Source organism: Talpa europaea (genome assembly GCF_964194135.1).
Source record: "Talpa europaea genome assembly, chromosome: 12".
Classification (NCBI taxonomy): Eukaryota; Metazoa; Chordata; class Mammalia; order Eulipotyphla; family Talpidae; genus Talpa; species Talpa europaea.
In genome coordinates this window covers 7,361,281-7,375,508 of record NC_140079.1, presented here as the reverse complement: position 1 = coordinate 7,375,508, position 14,228 = coordinate 7,361,281, and the positions used below count along the sequence as shown (strand labels likewise).

Genomic DNA, 14,228 nt, shown 5'->3' with positions numbered 1-14,228 from the left:
GCTGTATCATAAGCAAAAGGAGATGTGTGTGCTTATCCATAAACTTTTTATAATGATTGTTTTAATGAAAATATAGCTGAGTTTGGTCCCATGAAAGCAAACAAATAGTCCCCAGTAAAATTCTGGATATAAATATTTTAGCAAACTATTATGTTAAAAAATTTTCCCATATGTTAATACATTCTCAACCACTTTAATTCTGGGGGGAATGTTAACCATTAAAAATACATACAGGAAAAAAAAAATACAGGGCATCGGGTGGCACAAGGGGTTAAGTTTTAGCACTATGAAGCTATGGGCAGACACTGCAGCAGGAGTTCAATCCCCAGCCAGGGAACTGACCCCCATGGTGCAGCAGACCTCTCCTGACTCACCCACTGCTCCCCTCAGCCCTCTCACCCCCTGCACCTCTGGCCTACACCTGCCCAGCTCTTGTGTGCATAAATAAAGTAAATCTTTAAAAAAAAAATACATATAAAAGGGTCTGTCTCCTTTATTTTGTCTTGGACTCCACATGGCTCAGCACGGTGCTGCTTGGTCCCATCTTGAACATTTTGATATTTTGTGCATCATAATTTTTTTGCATTTGTTTTGAATTGTTAAGTTTGCACTAAATACCATGCATCTTGATGGAGGTTTTCAGGGCCCCTTCATACTTTGTGCCCCAGGCAAGTGTCTCCCTCTCCACACCTGGGGCCTAGCCCTCTGCAGAATTCTAAAGCAAATCCTAACACTGTGTTACTGCTGGCTCAGTGCCCCAGCATGCATCTCCAAATAAGGATTTTTATTATGTTTTTAAAGATTTAAAATTTTTTTAAGATTTATTTATTTGTGCATACAAGAGCCGGGATACAGGCCAGAGGTGTGTGTGTGGGGGGGGGGGGTGAGAGGATTCACCAGAGACAGTGGGGAACAGAACAGGCAGATTGACCAAAGTACACTGCTGAGGAAAGCAACAGGCAAGACAGGAGAGGTCTGCTGTGCCATGTGGGTAGCTCCCTGGCCGGCCAGGGGCTCAAACTTGTGCTGCAGAGGCTGTGGACAACTTCACAGGTTGTGTCTTAGCCCCTTGCAGCACCAGGGAGGCCCAATTTATGTATGCATATAAGAACTGATGTACAGGCCAGAGGTGCAGGAGTTAAAAGGATTCACCAGAGACAGTGGGGAGCAGAACTGGCAGACTGACTGAAATATACTGCTGAGGGGAGCAGTGAGCAAGACAGGAGAGGTCTGCTGCACCACGTGGGTAGCTCCCTGGCTGGCCGGGGATTGAACTCATGCTACAGTGGCTGACCATAGCTTGGTAGCGCTGTCTTTAAACTCTGGGATAGGGCCTCCCCAGTGGTGCAGCGATTGAGCGCTGGGTTGCGAAGCTGCCCACGGCCTCTGCGGTGCCAGTTTGATCCCCGGCTGCTCCCCGGCCACCGGGGAGGGTCCCACATGATGCGTAGACCTCTCCTGCCGCCCGCTGCTCCCCTCAGCAGTGTACTTCGGTCCCTCTGCCTGCTCTGCTCCCTGCTCTGGCTCTGGTGAATTCTCTCACCCTCCCGTGCTTCTGACTGTACCCAGTGCTTGTATAAACAAAACAAACAAATAAATAAGTAAAATATGCCTCTATAAAAATAAATAAACTCTGGGATACCAGGGAGGTCCCTGTAGCTATATATTTTTTTCTTTTCTAGTAAAAGTGAAAATGTTTTTTTTTTTTAAAGATTTATTTTTATACAAGAACTGGGTACAGATCAGATGTGCAGGAAGGTAAGAGGATTCACTGGAGACAGAGCGGGAACAGAACAGGCAGACTGACGAAATACACTGCTGAGGGGAGCAGCGAGACAGGAGAGGTCTGCTGTGCCATGTGGGATTCTCGCCAGCTGGTGGGGATCAAACCCACGCTGCAGAGGCTGTGGACAGCTTCCCAGTGCAGCGCTCAACCACCCGCGCCACCAGGGAGGCCCTTTTTTTTAAAGATTTATTTTATGCATACAAGAGCTGGGGTATAGGCCAGAGTTACGGGGGCAGGGGGGAGAGAATTCATCAGAGAGAGTGGGGAGCAGAAGGGGTAGATGTACTAAAATCCACTGCTGAGTGGAGCCGCAGGCGAGACAGGAGAGGTCTGCTGCGCCATGTGGGTCAGCTCCGGGGATTGAACTTGCGATGCAGAGGCTGCAGATAGCTTCACCGTGCTGATGCTTAACCCCTGTGCCACCAGGGAGGCCCAAAAGTAAAAATACTTTAATTGCCAAGACTTTGAGAAGCAACATTAATGCGTGTCAGACATACATTAACAAATTGAAGTCATTCTGTTACATAAATTAACCCATTTATCGTAAGTCGGCAATGGTTCACATTGTGGCACTCCCACTGCTCTTCCAATTCCTGTCTTGGGTTTCGCTGTGACAGCCGAAGCTGTGGTGTGGGGCCAGGCGCCGCCAGCTACCATGCAGGAGCCGCAGGCCCAGACCCCTGCCGCTCACCTCCTTATCTTGGTTTTGCCACAAAAGGAGCAAGTGTACTGGTGCGTTGGCTGACCTCACCATTTTGTGAAGGGTCCCCTATTTATTGAAGATCCCCACCTCCTTGCTGCTTTTGGCCATGGGATTGCAAACTAGGTCAGCACCCAGAGAGGGTATAATTTTTAAACTAAGAAATGAAGTCCCATGCCCAGGAAGAAGACACACCCAGTTGTTAAGAGTGTTGTCCCTCAGGAAGGCCAGGGTTCTCAAGTCGGTTCAGGTCTGAACTGGGCAGATGTGAATCTAACTGCTCAACCAGCACTGTAACATGGTGACCACCTCTCGGGGTGCCTGCCTGGCCACTTTGCCCTTTATCTGTGAGAGGCAGCCCTGCTCACTGGAGCCTGCTGCCGTCTTTACAGCGAGCTCCTTGGGAATCCAGGAAGGAAGGGGGCGAATTTCGAGAAGTTGCCTTTACCCAAAAACTTTATTTAAAAAAAATATATTTTATTTATTTATACAAGAGCTGGGGTACAGGCCAGAGGCGCAAGGGGTGAAAGGAGTCACCAGAGACAGGGCGGGGAACAGAACAGGCAGACTGACTGAAATACACTGCTGAGGGGAGCAGGGGCCAGGCAGGGGAGGTCTGCCGCCCCATGTGGGTTTCTCCCTGGCAGGCCAGGAATTGAACCTGCGCTGCAGAGGCTGCGGACTCTGCGCTCAACCCACTGCGCCACCGGGGAGGGAGATGCTCAACCCAAAAACTTTAAAGAAAGAAGTGACACCTGCCTGCCCGGCCTTGGGCTGCAGGTCCTGGACTTGCCTTCAATTACAGAGCCTACGGGCTGGGAAGACACGTCCGGGGGGGAGAGCCAGGCCTGCAGACCACCCCTCTTTTCCCCTCGGGGCAGCTAGGGTCTCCGTCCCAGCATCCTCCCGGCTCAGCCAGGGCCTGGCCAGGGCCGGGCGCTAGGGCAGGCGGGTCGCGGAGCCCAGCCTCCCGGCCTCGGCCCCGGCTCTGCCCACAGCTCCGCGATCCTTTCCTGAGCACCCGTCCTGGGCCCGTCAGGCTCTGCCACGGAAGAGCAGTGTGGGCCGGGGTGGCGGAGTGTCTGTGGGGCGGGCGGTGCCCGGGGCGCACGGAGCCGCCCGGCCCGCGGCCGGCAAGGGCAAGGGGTGGACGCGCCCTGGGAAGGTCACGGGTGCGCGGGCGAGATGGCGGCGGTGAGGGCGCGGGCCGGGAGGGGGCCGGCTCCTGGGCCCAGGGCCTGGAGAGCGCGTCGGGCGGGAGTGGGGCCCGCGCGGGCACGGCCAGGACACCCGCGGCGGCGCCCGCGGGCCGGAGCCCCGAGCCGGGCGGGGCGGGGGCGCCCCGAGACTCGCCGGGCGCGGCCCCGCCCCGGAGGGCCGGCGGGGGCGGGGCCTGCGCGGCGCCTGCGCAGCACGGGGCCCCGCGCGCGGGCGGGTGGGCGGAGCGGGCCCCCCGAGCGGGGGCTGGCGAGCGCGGGGAGGGGGCCGAGAGGGCGGCAAAGCCGGCGCGCGCCCGGCTGGGGGCGGAGGGCGGGGGCCCGCGGGCCGGAACAGCCGCGGCTAGTGGCGGCGGCGGCGGCGGCGGCGGCTGAGACGGCGGCGGCGAGCGGGGGTCCGGGCGGCGCGGCGGCGGCGGGCCGAGGAGCCGGGCGCGATGGAGCGGAAGAGGTGGGAGTGCCCGGCGCTCCCGCAGGGCTGGGAGAGGGAAGAAGTGCCCAGAAGGTCGGGGCTGTCGGCCGGCCACAGGGATGTCTTTTACTATAGGTGAATGAGCGTGCTGGCCGGGCAGGGCCCCAACGGGCGCCTCCCAGCGGCCTCTGCGGCGGCCTGGCGCCCCTCACGGGCTGCGGCCTGGGTGCTGCGCGTGCGTCGTGCGTGAGTGCGTGCGTGCGAGCGTGCCGGCGCGCGGCGGGCCCCGGCCCAGTGCGCGTGCGCGCCCGGCGGCCCCACCCCCGGGGCACAACGTGCGGGCGCCCGCGCGCCGAGGGCCCGGGCCGGCCGGGGCGGGCGGCGGCCTTTGTCCGGCCGCCGCGGCCCGCCTGCTGCTGGGCGAGGGGCGCCCGGCGCGGGTCAGACGCTGCTGGGAGGCCGGGGTGGGGGCTGGGCTGTCCCTCCGATCCTCGCGGGGCGCTCCCGGGGGCGGCTGTGGAGCCGGGGCTCGGGAGCGGAGTTCTCGGCGCCGGGAAGCGCGCGCGGCGGTGCGGGTCGCCGGGCCCTTCGCGGCTGCCGGGGGCTGCGCGCTTTCGGCGGCTCCCACGCGCCTGCCCCACGTGGCCGTGACCTCGCCCGGCGGGGAGCCCGCGCGGGACCCCCGGGGCGCCGCGCACCGTAGCCGCCATGGGCGCGGGGCTGGGGTCTTGGGCCCTCGGATCTTCCCTCCTCCAAAGTGGGAGGAGGGACCGCCCTGGCCTGTGAGGGCTGGGGCGCAGCCCCCCCCCGTGGAATAAAGGAGAAGTGGGCGGCTGGCCGCTCAGCCCAGACTGCGGGCCACCTGCTGGGCGCCTGCCCCCGCCTTTTCTTCTGACTGGCGGACGATGCTTTTGTTTCCCTGGGGTTTTGACGGCCCCCTCCCCTTTGCTTGGGACCCTCATGAAAGGAGAGCATGTGGGCACCTGCCACGTGTTGAATGCCAGCAGGGTGCTAGCCGGCCAGTGTGTGGCCAGTCCGGGCACCGAGATGGGGTGGGTGAGGATGAGGGGGTGCAGGAGTAGTGAAGCGGTCACCCTGCACTTGGGTCGCCTGTGGACCCCTGCCGTCCCGGGCTGTGAGCCGGGAAAAGATGATAGCTCCGGACAGCCTCGGCTTCTGGGTTCCAGGCAGCCTTGGGCAGCGAGGGGCAGCCGGGCGCGGTGTGCCCCTGTGTGTACTAATGTTGACCGGGACCTGTACCTCCAGGGCGTGTAGCAGTGGAACTGCAAGTAACATGTCTCTGGGGACACGCGTTTGCTGCCGCCATCTGTGGCATCATTCCTTGCTGGCTCTTTAGAGAATCCAAAGCCTTGTGGTCTCTCCTGGGTGGACAAGGGCGGACTCGGACGCCTTTCATTCCCAGTGTGCTCTTAGGCTTCTTTTCAGAGCCAAGGGCTTGCCTCTCTATTCCTTTGTTAATTTAGCAAACACCCCCACAGCACCTGCTGAGTGTCTGGCACTGCAGGGGAGAAGGTTTGGGGGGTGAAGGAGGCGGGGTTAGCCCCAGGCCTGCCCTCCCTCGTGATAGCACATGTACCAGCCCTTCGCCATTATAGGTGGTGATGTCAGCCCAGGGTGCCTTACTGAGCGGGGTGGTTCCCAGGGCCTCAGAGGATTGACATATCCCTGACAGAGAAGTAAGGAGAAGTGGTCTGGGTAGGTGATTGACCTGTGCAGACACCTGGGGGGGGGGGGCAGGAGTTACCCCTGGACTATCCTGTCCCACCTGTCTAGGAGCGTCTCAGCCTTAACCGTGTGGGAGTCCATTCAGGCCCCAGCCCTGAGCGTGGGAAAAGCTCTAAACCGGAGTGGAGATTATAGTTAAGGTTTCCTGCAGCTCTACCGAGATGGGACAAAAGGGGTTTTTAGGTACAGGCTGACCAGAGAGGGTGTCCGGCCACTGCCAGGCTTCTAGCCTAGTGCTCCGCTGTGCAGGTGGGTGTCACCCTCCTTCCCAGTGCTGGGAGGCTGGGGGTTGTGATGTGGCCTCTGCTGACCGGGCAGCTGGGCATGTGCAGGGGTACGTTTCCCGTGTTCCTCTGATCTAGAGAGAAGACAGACCTGGGCTGGTGTCCCAGCCTCTCCTGAAGGGATGTGCTGTCTGGTTTCCTCATTCTAGAGGGACTGATGTAGAGTGACCCCACAAACCATCACTTGGGGGGCACTCACACAACCTTCCCACCTGACATAGCCCCGAGCTTCTCCAGGGTCTGTGTGAGAGGTGAGAGGCCATATGGGAGTGTCTTTGTGAAAAGTCTCACCTTAGGACATGATCCAGGCAGGAAGTTGAGACTTACAGGGAGTTAGTGTCCTGACCAGGGGTGCCGAGCACAGGCTGTTTCCAGAAGGTGTAACGGGAAGAGCAAGAGGTACTTAGTGTCCCCTTTCTCTGAAGAGCAGGCCAGGGGTGCCTGGAACCAGCTGCGCCAGTCAGCTTGGCCTTGCTGCCTGGCGGGTCACGGCCTTACAGTGAGCGAGGAGACGCTGCCTGCTGACCCTGTATGCGCAGCGGCCCTTTGTGCCCACGAAAGATGGTGCCAGGGGAGGGGCCTCTGCTCCTTACTCTGGGCGCCCGTCTCCACCACCAGCCAGCCTGGGAGCTTCTGCCATCCCTGTGGTGTGGTGGACCCCCCAGCCCCGCCCCACCCCACCCGCAGGTCCTGCTCCCAGGCTCCCGCCGTGGGCCTGTGCCAGAGCCGAGCACTCGTGTCTCCTCTGCGTGCTGTATGAGAAGGGCTCTCTGGCCTCCGGGTCTGCAAAACCTTTTTTAAAGTGGAGCTGTGATTCCCAGTCCATATAGTTCACTCTTAACAGAAGACAATGCAGCGGGTTTTAGTACATTCACAAAGTTGTACAACCATTACTCCTGTAGTTCCAGAACATTTTTATCACCCCCAAAACAAAGCCTTGTGCCTGTTAATAGTCACTCCTCATTCCTCACCCCAGCCCTACAAACCCACTTTTTGTGCATTTTGTCTTAAACTGCTTTATAGACGTGATTCACACCACACAATTTTTAAAAGCATAACTGGTCTTTAGTACGTTCTGGTACAGTTATTACCTCAATTTTATTTTTTACATGTTTATTTTTCCTTAGAAGAACCGGGGTGTAGGCCAGAGGTGTGGGAGTGGGGGTAGGGGATCAGCAGTGTAGGCTGTAACCATGGTCAATTTTAGAGCATTTTTATTGCCCCCCCCCAACTCCAGCCTCTGCCTATCACTGCCCTCTCCCCTGTCCCTCACAACTAACTGCTCATCTTCCTTTTGTGTCTCCCTGCTTTCTTTTTTTTTTTTTTAATTATTTATTTATTTATTTTAGGGACATGTTTATTTATTTATTTGTTTGTTTGTTTGTTTTGTTTATACATGCACTGGGTACAGTCAGAAGCGCGGGAGGGTGAGAGAATTCACCAGAGCCAGAGCAGGGAGCAGAGCAGGCAGAAGGACCGAAGGACACTGCTGAGGGGAGCAGCGGGCGGCAGGAGAGGTCTGCGCGCCATGTGGGACCCTCCTCCGGTGGCCGGGGAGCAGCCGGGGATCGAACCAGTGCCGCGGAGGCTGCGGGCAGGTTCGCAACCCAGCGCTCAACCGCTGCGCCACCGGGGAGGCCCTCTCCCTGCTTTCTTCAAGTGCCAGGCAAGGCAGGTGTGCATGGGGTGACCTGGCACAGAAGTGCTGGCGCATGTCTCAGGTTCTCTGCCTCCCTCTCTGTGGCTTTGTGTTTTAAGTCTGGTCGGGATGTGGGTTTCTTTTGCTGCTGGACAAGTGGACTCAGTGTTAACATTAGCCAGCACGGAGTGTAACAGAAAAGTGACTCCAGAAGGTTCCACAGTAACCTGAGGCCCTGGGACAGTCAGGACCCCCTGTCCTGGTGAAAATAGCACAAGTTCCTCCGGTGGCTTCACCCAGCAGGCCAGGTGCTCGCATGGGCTGCTGTGCCCCCAGACACACATCCTGGAAGAAACGGTTTCCTTCTGGCTGAGGGGTTCCCTTTTTCTGCCCTATGTGGGACATCTGGAGGGGCAGGCACGCGATCACTCAAATTAGGGGCTTGTTCCAGAGGCTGTCAGGAGGTCAAAAATCCAATCCCCGGCCACTGTCAGACTGAGGAATTGTTTGCCAGAGGGGACTGTTGATTGGCTTGTAGCCCCAGAAGGCTTGGGGCCTGCTACCCACGACGCCAGCGCTCAGCGTGGCCGCAGTCCACACACCACAGCGTCCACCTGCCTCTGCGTGTACATTGGTGCTTTGTAGGTTGGGTTCCCCTCCGCCACGAGCGTCACCACAGCCCCTGGCTTCACAGATGCACACTCTGTCGCTGGCTGGGCCTGTCCTGGACGTTTCTCGTCAGGGACTCACACCACGTGGCCTCATGTGTCCGGCTTCTCTCCCTGAGCGTCCCTGCTGTGTCTGAGTGGCTGAGTGAGTGTCCAGGTGTGGCTGTGTGTGTCCATCATGTGATGGACACGTGGGCTGTTCATTCTTCGTTCCAAATTGTGCTGCTGTGCGTGTTTGGGTGAAGTGTTTGCAAGGACGTGTGTTTGTTTCTCCCAGGTAGACACCTGGTGTGGAATTGCTGTTTACGGCTTGAGGAGCAGCTGGGCTGTTTTCCAGAGTGACTGCTCCAGCGTCCATCCCCAGCCAGTGGTTCTGTCCAGAGCGTGCTGGCTGAGTGGGGTCAGCTCCGTGAATGGCACGGCAACCTGTAGACTGACGTCGTGTGTGTGTAGCAGTATTGCAGGGCCTCCCTGCTAGTTTGTGTCCACCAGCTGTTTGGGGTCCTGGCCCCGAGTCTTAACATAAACTTTTCCAGATTGGCCCCTAGGACACCCCAGTTCCTGGTACTTTTACCATAAGGACACTTCTCGTAGGGGTTGTCCCTCAAATACCTGCTATCTTTGAGTTCTTTTCTCAAGCGGACAGCCCAGTTCTGTTTGTGGAATGTTCTGGAAGTGTTAGTCTGGCTTCTCATAGGGCATTCATCCCTACTCTCAACCCCAGCGTGGGGTTGCTGGCTGGGGATCCAGTACGCCCCACCCACTGCTAACCCCCATCTCTGTGCAGCCCAAGTGGGAAGAAGTTCCGGAGCAAGCCGCAGCTGGCACGGTACCTGGGGGGCTCCATGGACCTGAGCACCTTTGACTTCCGCACCGGCAAGATGCTGATGAGCAAGGTGAACAAGAGCCGGCAGCGGGTGCGCTACGACTCCTCCAACCAGCTGAAGGTGAGCCCTGCCCACCCCGGGGTCACTGGCCGCAGAAAGCCCACTCTTGGTGCAAAGAGCGGTTTTCCTAGCCAGGTTCTCTTGTCCTGATACTAAAGCCATGACTGCTTGTTGAGGGACCCTTGGAGCTGCAGGTGGGAGGAACAAGCACGAGGCCCCCTGAGAGCAGGTCCCTGCTGCCGCTGCTGGGCCTATGGTGCGGCCCCCCTCACATGGCGTTTGTGGGGGCTGGGAGGTGGCATGTCTTGACAGCAGATGGGCCACCCTTGGGTGTAGATTTGCTCGTGGTCTCCTGGTCCTGGCACCCAGTGACATGGTGTGATCTGTGATGGACACATGTTCGGGGGGACCCTGGCCCTGCCCCTGCTGTAAGGAGAACTGGCCTGGGCACCACCAGGACCTAGAGGTGAGGGTGCCGCAGGCAGCCGTGCATCCAGAGCCTTGGGCAGGACCTGGCAGGCACCCTGGGTCTGTGGGTACCATGGTGTGTTGGTGATTAGGGGCCTCAGTCAGTTCCCCAGGGCCCAGAGGGGCACTTTCCTGCACTGGCTGGGAAAGCGTGCTGAGGACACTGCTGGGCGCATTTGGGACCTGAGACCAGCCTGTGTGTCTCCGCAGGGCAAGCCCGACCTCAACACGGCCCTCCCTGTAAGGCAGACGGCGTCCATCTTCAAGCAGCCAGTGACCAAGATCACCAATCACCCCAGCAATAAGGTGAAGAGTGACCCCCAGAAGGCTGTGGAGCAGCCTCGGCAGGTGAGCTCCCAGGCCTACGTGGGCGCTGCACCACGGGAGGGGGCCCTGGCTAGTCGCAGAGGAGACTCCTATGCTTGGTCCACACTGCTGGGCGATAGCCAGGAGCAGCCGCCCCGGGTCACGGGTCCTGTGGGAACTGGCCTCGCCGCAGCAGCCTGCTGTGTTCTCGCTCTGGCCCTGCGGGTGTGGGTGCCGTTCAACAGGCATGACCTTTGGCGTCTCTGCAGCCGCAGAGGGCCTTCCGTCAGCTCCCACTTACTCACAGACTCAAGTGGGGTGTGCAGGAGACGCTCGGGGGCCCCAAGGGCGAGCAGGGCTCTCCTGGGTTGTGGCCGCACTGTCACTGCTGCAGGCGGCATCAGAAGTCTGTGTCTGCCTGGCTCCTGCACTTGTGGTCGTGCCTTTTGGGGTGCAAACTTGTGTGGCTCTTGGGGGGTGATGGAGGTAGTTTCCCCTTGTCCCTCGGTGGGCCCTGTGACTTCACCCTCGGTTGAAGTTGGGCCTCGGAACCCCCAAATCCAGGGCAGAGGGGACCTATCCCTTGGTGGGGCCCAGGAAGCCCTCGTGGCAGTGACAGTCTTTGGGGAGCCATGAGCCATCCACGCGCACAGTGAGGCTGCCCCAAGTGGGGAGCGGGTCTGGCTGTGAAATCCCCTCGTGCCCTCCAGACCAGCCCCCTCACTGCCCAAGCTTGGCAGCTGTGGGGTCAGAGGTCATGCAGAGGCTGTCATGAGTACTAGGTGGGCTTGGCTGTCTGTCAGCCTCACATTCGTCCGTCTGTCCGCCCGGTGACAGCTCTTCTGGGAGAAGAAGCTCAGCGGCCTGAATGCCTTTGACATCGCGGAGGAGCTGGTGAAGACCATGGACCTCCCCAAGGGCCTGCAAGGTAACTGGGGTGGCAGAGACAACCACGAGGGGCTGCTCCACAGCCCAGAAGGTGGAGTTGAGGCCACCCTGGGGGAGAGAGAAGATGTCTGGCAGAGGTCACAGAGCAGTCCCCTGCTCCTTGTCAGCATTGGCATCCTAACTAGGCCATGGCACAGCTCGGGGGCGGGGGCACCCTCGGAGGCCTGAGATGTTTGGTTTTGCTCCTGCACCCTAAAACCCACCCTTACTGGAAAGGCAGAGCGAGTCTGTTTTACATAAGCGGCTGCGTGCTCACAAGGGGAGGTCTGGCTGCCCCCCCCCCACACCTAATGGTGCTCCTCCCCCACAGGGGTGGGCCCCGGCTGCACAGACGAGACGCTGCTGTCCGCCATCGCCAGCGCCCTGCACACCAGCACCATGCCCATCACTGGGCAGCTGTCGGCGGCCGTGGAGAAGAACCCCGGGGTGTGGCTCAACACCACTCAGCCGCTCTGCAAGGCCTTCATGGTGACTGACGAGGACATCAGGTAGCCCCCCCACCCTGTCCCGGTCCTCTCTGGTCCATGGCCAGTGTCCGAGCGCGTGTGAGTGTCCTCTGTCCTGGGACAGGCACATGTGTTGTTGAAGCGTCAGCAAGGACGCTGCCTCTTCAGCGAGCAGTTGTCAGTGCAGGGCAGGTGTGGCGCGGCCTGCTGCGGGGGCACAAGGCCTTGCTCTAAGGAAACGTTTTTGAGATGAGAAGTGGGTTCTTGTCCTGCTCTGATGGGCTCGTGGTGTGTCCTGCCTTCCCTCAGGGGCGAGCGGTTCACCAGCCTGCCTGTTGGGGGGCCGCAGAGGGGTGAAAGTTCCAGAGGGTGGCAGGGAGTGTGGCATGCGACAGGAAGGGGTGTGGCTGGGGGGTGAAAGGTACAGTTGGGGGCCCCTGAGGCTGGGCCTGAGTGAGCAGATCCTTGGGTGATGAGTAGGTCGGTGGGGGGCGGTCACTGCCATTATCCAGGTGCAGATAAACTCAGGGCATCTGTTTGCTGGAATGACCTAGTAAAGACGTCCTTGAACTGGCATTGGTACAGGAAATATCTAGAAATGCTGGAGGGATGAAACATTCTTTTAAACTGCAAAGCACGAGTACGGACTTGATGCTAGACTCCCCCGAGAGCCCGTGCAGGGAAGGGGCTAGGGACTGGCAGTGCCAGCTGTAGGGTGCAGACCCGTGGGGTTTTGTCTGGGGACCAGGGGTTTAAAAGCCATGTGGGTGGGGCAGGAGCGCCGTACCCTGCGCATGGCAAAGGCTTGACCTGAGGCTGCACCCCCCACTTCCTCCTTAAGATCCAGTCCTGAGGGAGAGGGGTGCGCGGGGACTTAGAAGATTAGGAATGAGGAAGACCCCTAGAACTTCTAGAACTGAAAGGGGTGTTCAGACCAAAATTGAATGGGTGGCGTGTGGACTTGATCCCACCTGGAACGCAGATGAGCGACTGACAGAGACTGGGGCGACTTGACCGGGACATGGGGTGACCTCACCCGGCCTGTGGGACCCGGGGCGTGTCCACTCTCCATCGCAAGCACCGGTCACCGTGAGGTGCGGGACGCTTGGTTAGACTCGTGGACCCACACCACGGTCTCCTTGCCACAGGGGTGGTGAAAGCACACGCGCGTGAGTGTGCACATGTATGCGCTGGAGCAGAAAGGAGCAGGCGGGTGACAGGTCTGCAGACCTGACTGACGCTGGGGGGCTTTGCCCCCGAGGCCGGGCAGGCTCGGCACCAGGCGAGCATGGCAGGAGGGCTGCCCCAGGTGGGGAAGGTGGCAGCAGGCAGGGTTGACTCTCGGTCAGAGGCACTGACTGCCGCGCATCTATGTGTCCCCAGGAAGCAGGAGGAGCTGGTGCAACAGGTCCGCAAACGACTGGAGGAGGCGCTGATGGCTGACATGCTGGCTCACGTGGAGGAGCTGGCTCGGGATGGCGAGGCGCCCCTGGACAAGGCAGGCGTGGAGGAGGAAGAGGAGGAAGAGGAGGAGGAGGAAGAGGAGGAGGAGGAGGAGCCAGACCAGGACCAGGAGATGGAGCATGTCTAGAGCAGGTGCCGCCACGGCTGGTGCCAGGTGCTGACCACCAGGTGTGACCTCAAGTCCTCGGCTCTGCTCCCTGGCGGCACCCCCTGAGGGCCTCCTGCCTCCCTGGATGGGCCTGGGGACAGCCACCCAGCACTAATTGTTCCCCCACTGTCTTTCCAGAGGCCCTGCCCCCCAGCGTGGCCTCTGTAGACTTGGCCCTTGCCTCGCTCAGGACCAGGTTCAGGGCTGGGCCAGCTGGGAGGAAGGATCCTCCTGGCCCTTCCCAGGTGTGCTCCCTCCTCGGCCCCGGAGCACGACTGGAGGACGGCCTCCACCCGGCGGGCCCCGTGCTTACTCTCCACTCAAGGGCTGGGTTTCTGAAGTGCCATGGTTCCTCGGCTGCGCCTGCAGGAAGCCCACCTCAGGCAGATGCGCCACGCTGGACTCGGGCCCCTGAGCTTGAGCCTTGCCTCGGCCTGTGGCCAACAGCTGCCTCCTGAACTCAGACAGGAGCGCCACCTGCCAGGCTCCCTGCCAGGCTGGAGACATAGGTTTGAAACAGTGTTGCCTCCTGGTCTGGGCAGCCTGAGAGAATCTTCTGGGGCCAGCACCTCAGCCCTCTAGAGGGGGCACAGCCCCTGTGCCAGCCTGGCTGGACAGGCCGAGACAGCCTGAAGACAGCCCGAAGCGCTGAAAACCAGTGGCACAGCCCAGACTTTTCAAACTTCAATAAACCTGTGGTACAAACGGGGCTGGACGTTGGCATCACTGCGGAGCCCTTGTGTTTGATGCACGTGGATGTGAACTCTGGCCTTTGCTTCCAAACGCCTCAGCCCGAGGGTCAGACTCTGGGACAGAGGAGGAATGGCCACAGCCGAGGCGCAGGGTTCCAGACTCACCGGGTGCCTATCCACTGCCAGGCTGGGCTCCGAGGCAGCTCCAGCTGCAGCCAACCTCCGTGCCTCGGTTTCCCCCATGTGACTGAGACATCGACGTTCAGCTCCCAGGCTGTGCATCTCTGGCTGAGCTCTCCCAGGAGCTGGAAGAGGGAGTCGGGGACACGTTGCCTAATCCTCCTGCAGCCCCGAGTGCCTTGGCCTAGAGGAGCTCCCACCGCCCTGTGGACAGGGGCCGCGCGCTCCCCCACCTCG

The 14,228-nt window shown here is 59.8% G+C and overlaps 1 protein-coding gene across 1 annotated transcript; it reads left to right on the top strand.

Annotated features, from left to right (window-relative positions):
• Positions 1 to 4,140: 4,140 nt before the first annotated feature.
• MBD3 (methyl-CpG binding domain protein 3) lies at positions 4,141 to 13,098 on the top strand (the record flags this gene model as incomplete). The annotated part of the gene is made up of 6 exons (XM_084250705.1): positions 4,141 to 4,250; positions 9,240 to 9,399; positions 10,018 to 10,155; positions 10,951 to 11,041; positions 11,372 to 11,549; positions 12,891 to 13,098. The coding sequence occupies 6 exons, from the start codon at positions 4,141 to 4,143 to the stop codon at positions 13,096 to 13,098; spliced, it is 885 nt and encodes a 294-aa protein (XP_084106831.1).
• Positions 13,099 to 14,228: the final 1,130 nt, after the last annotated feature.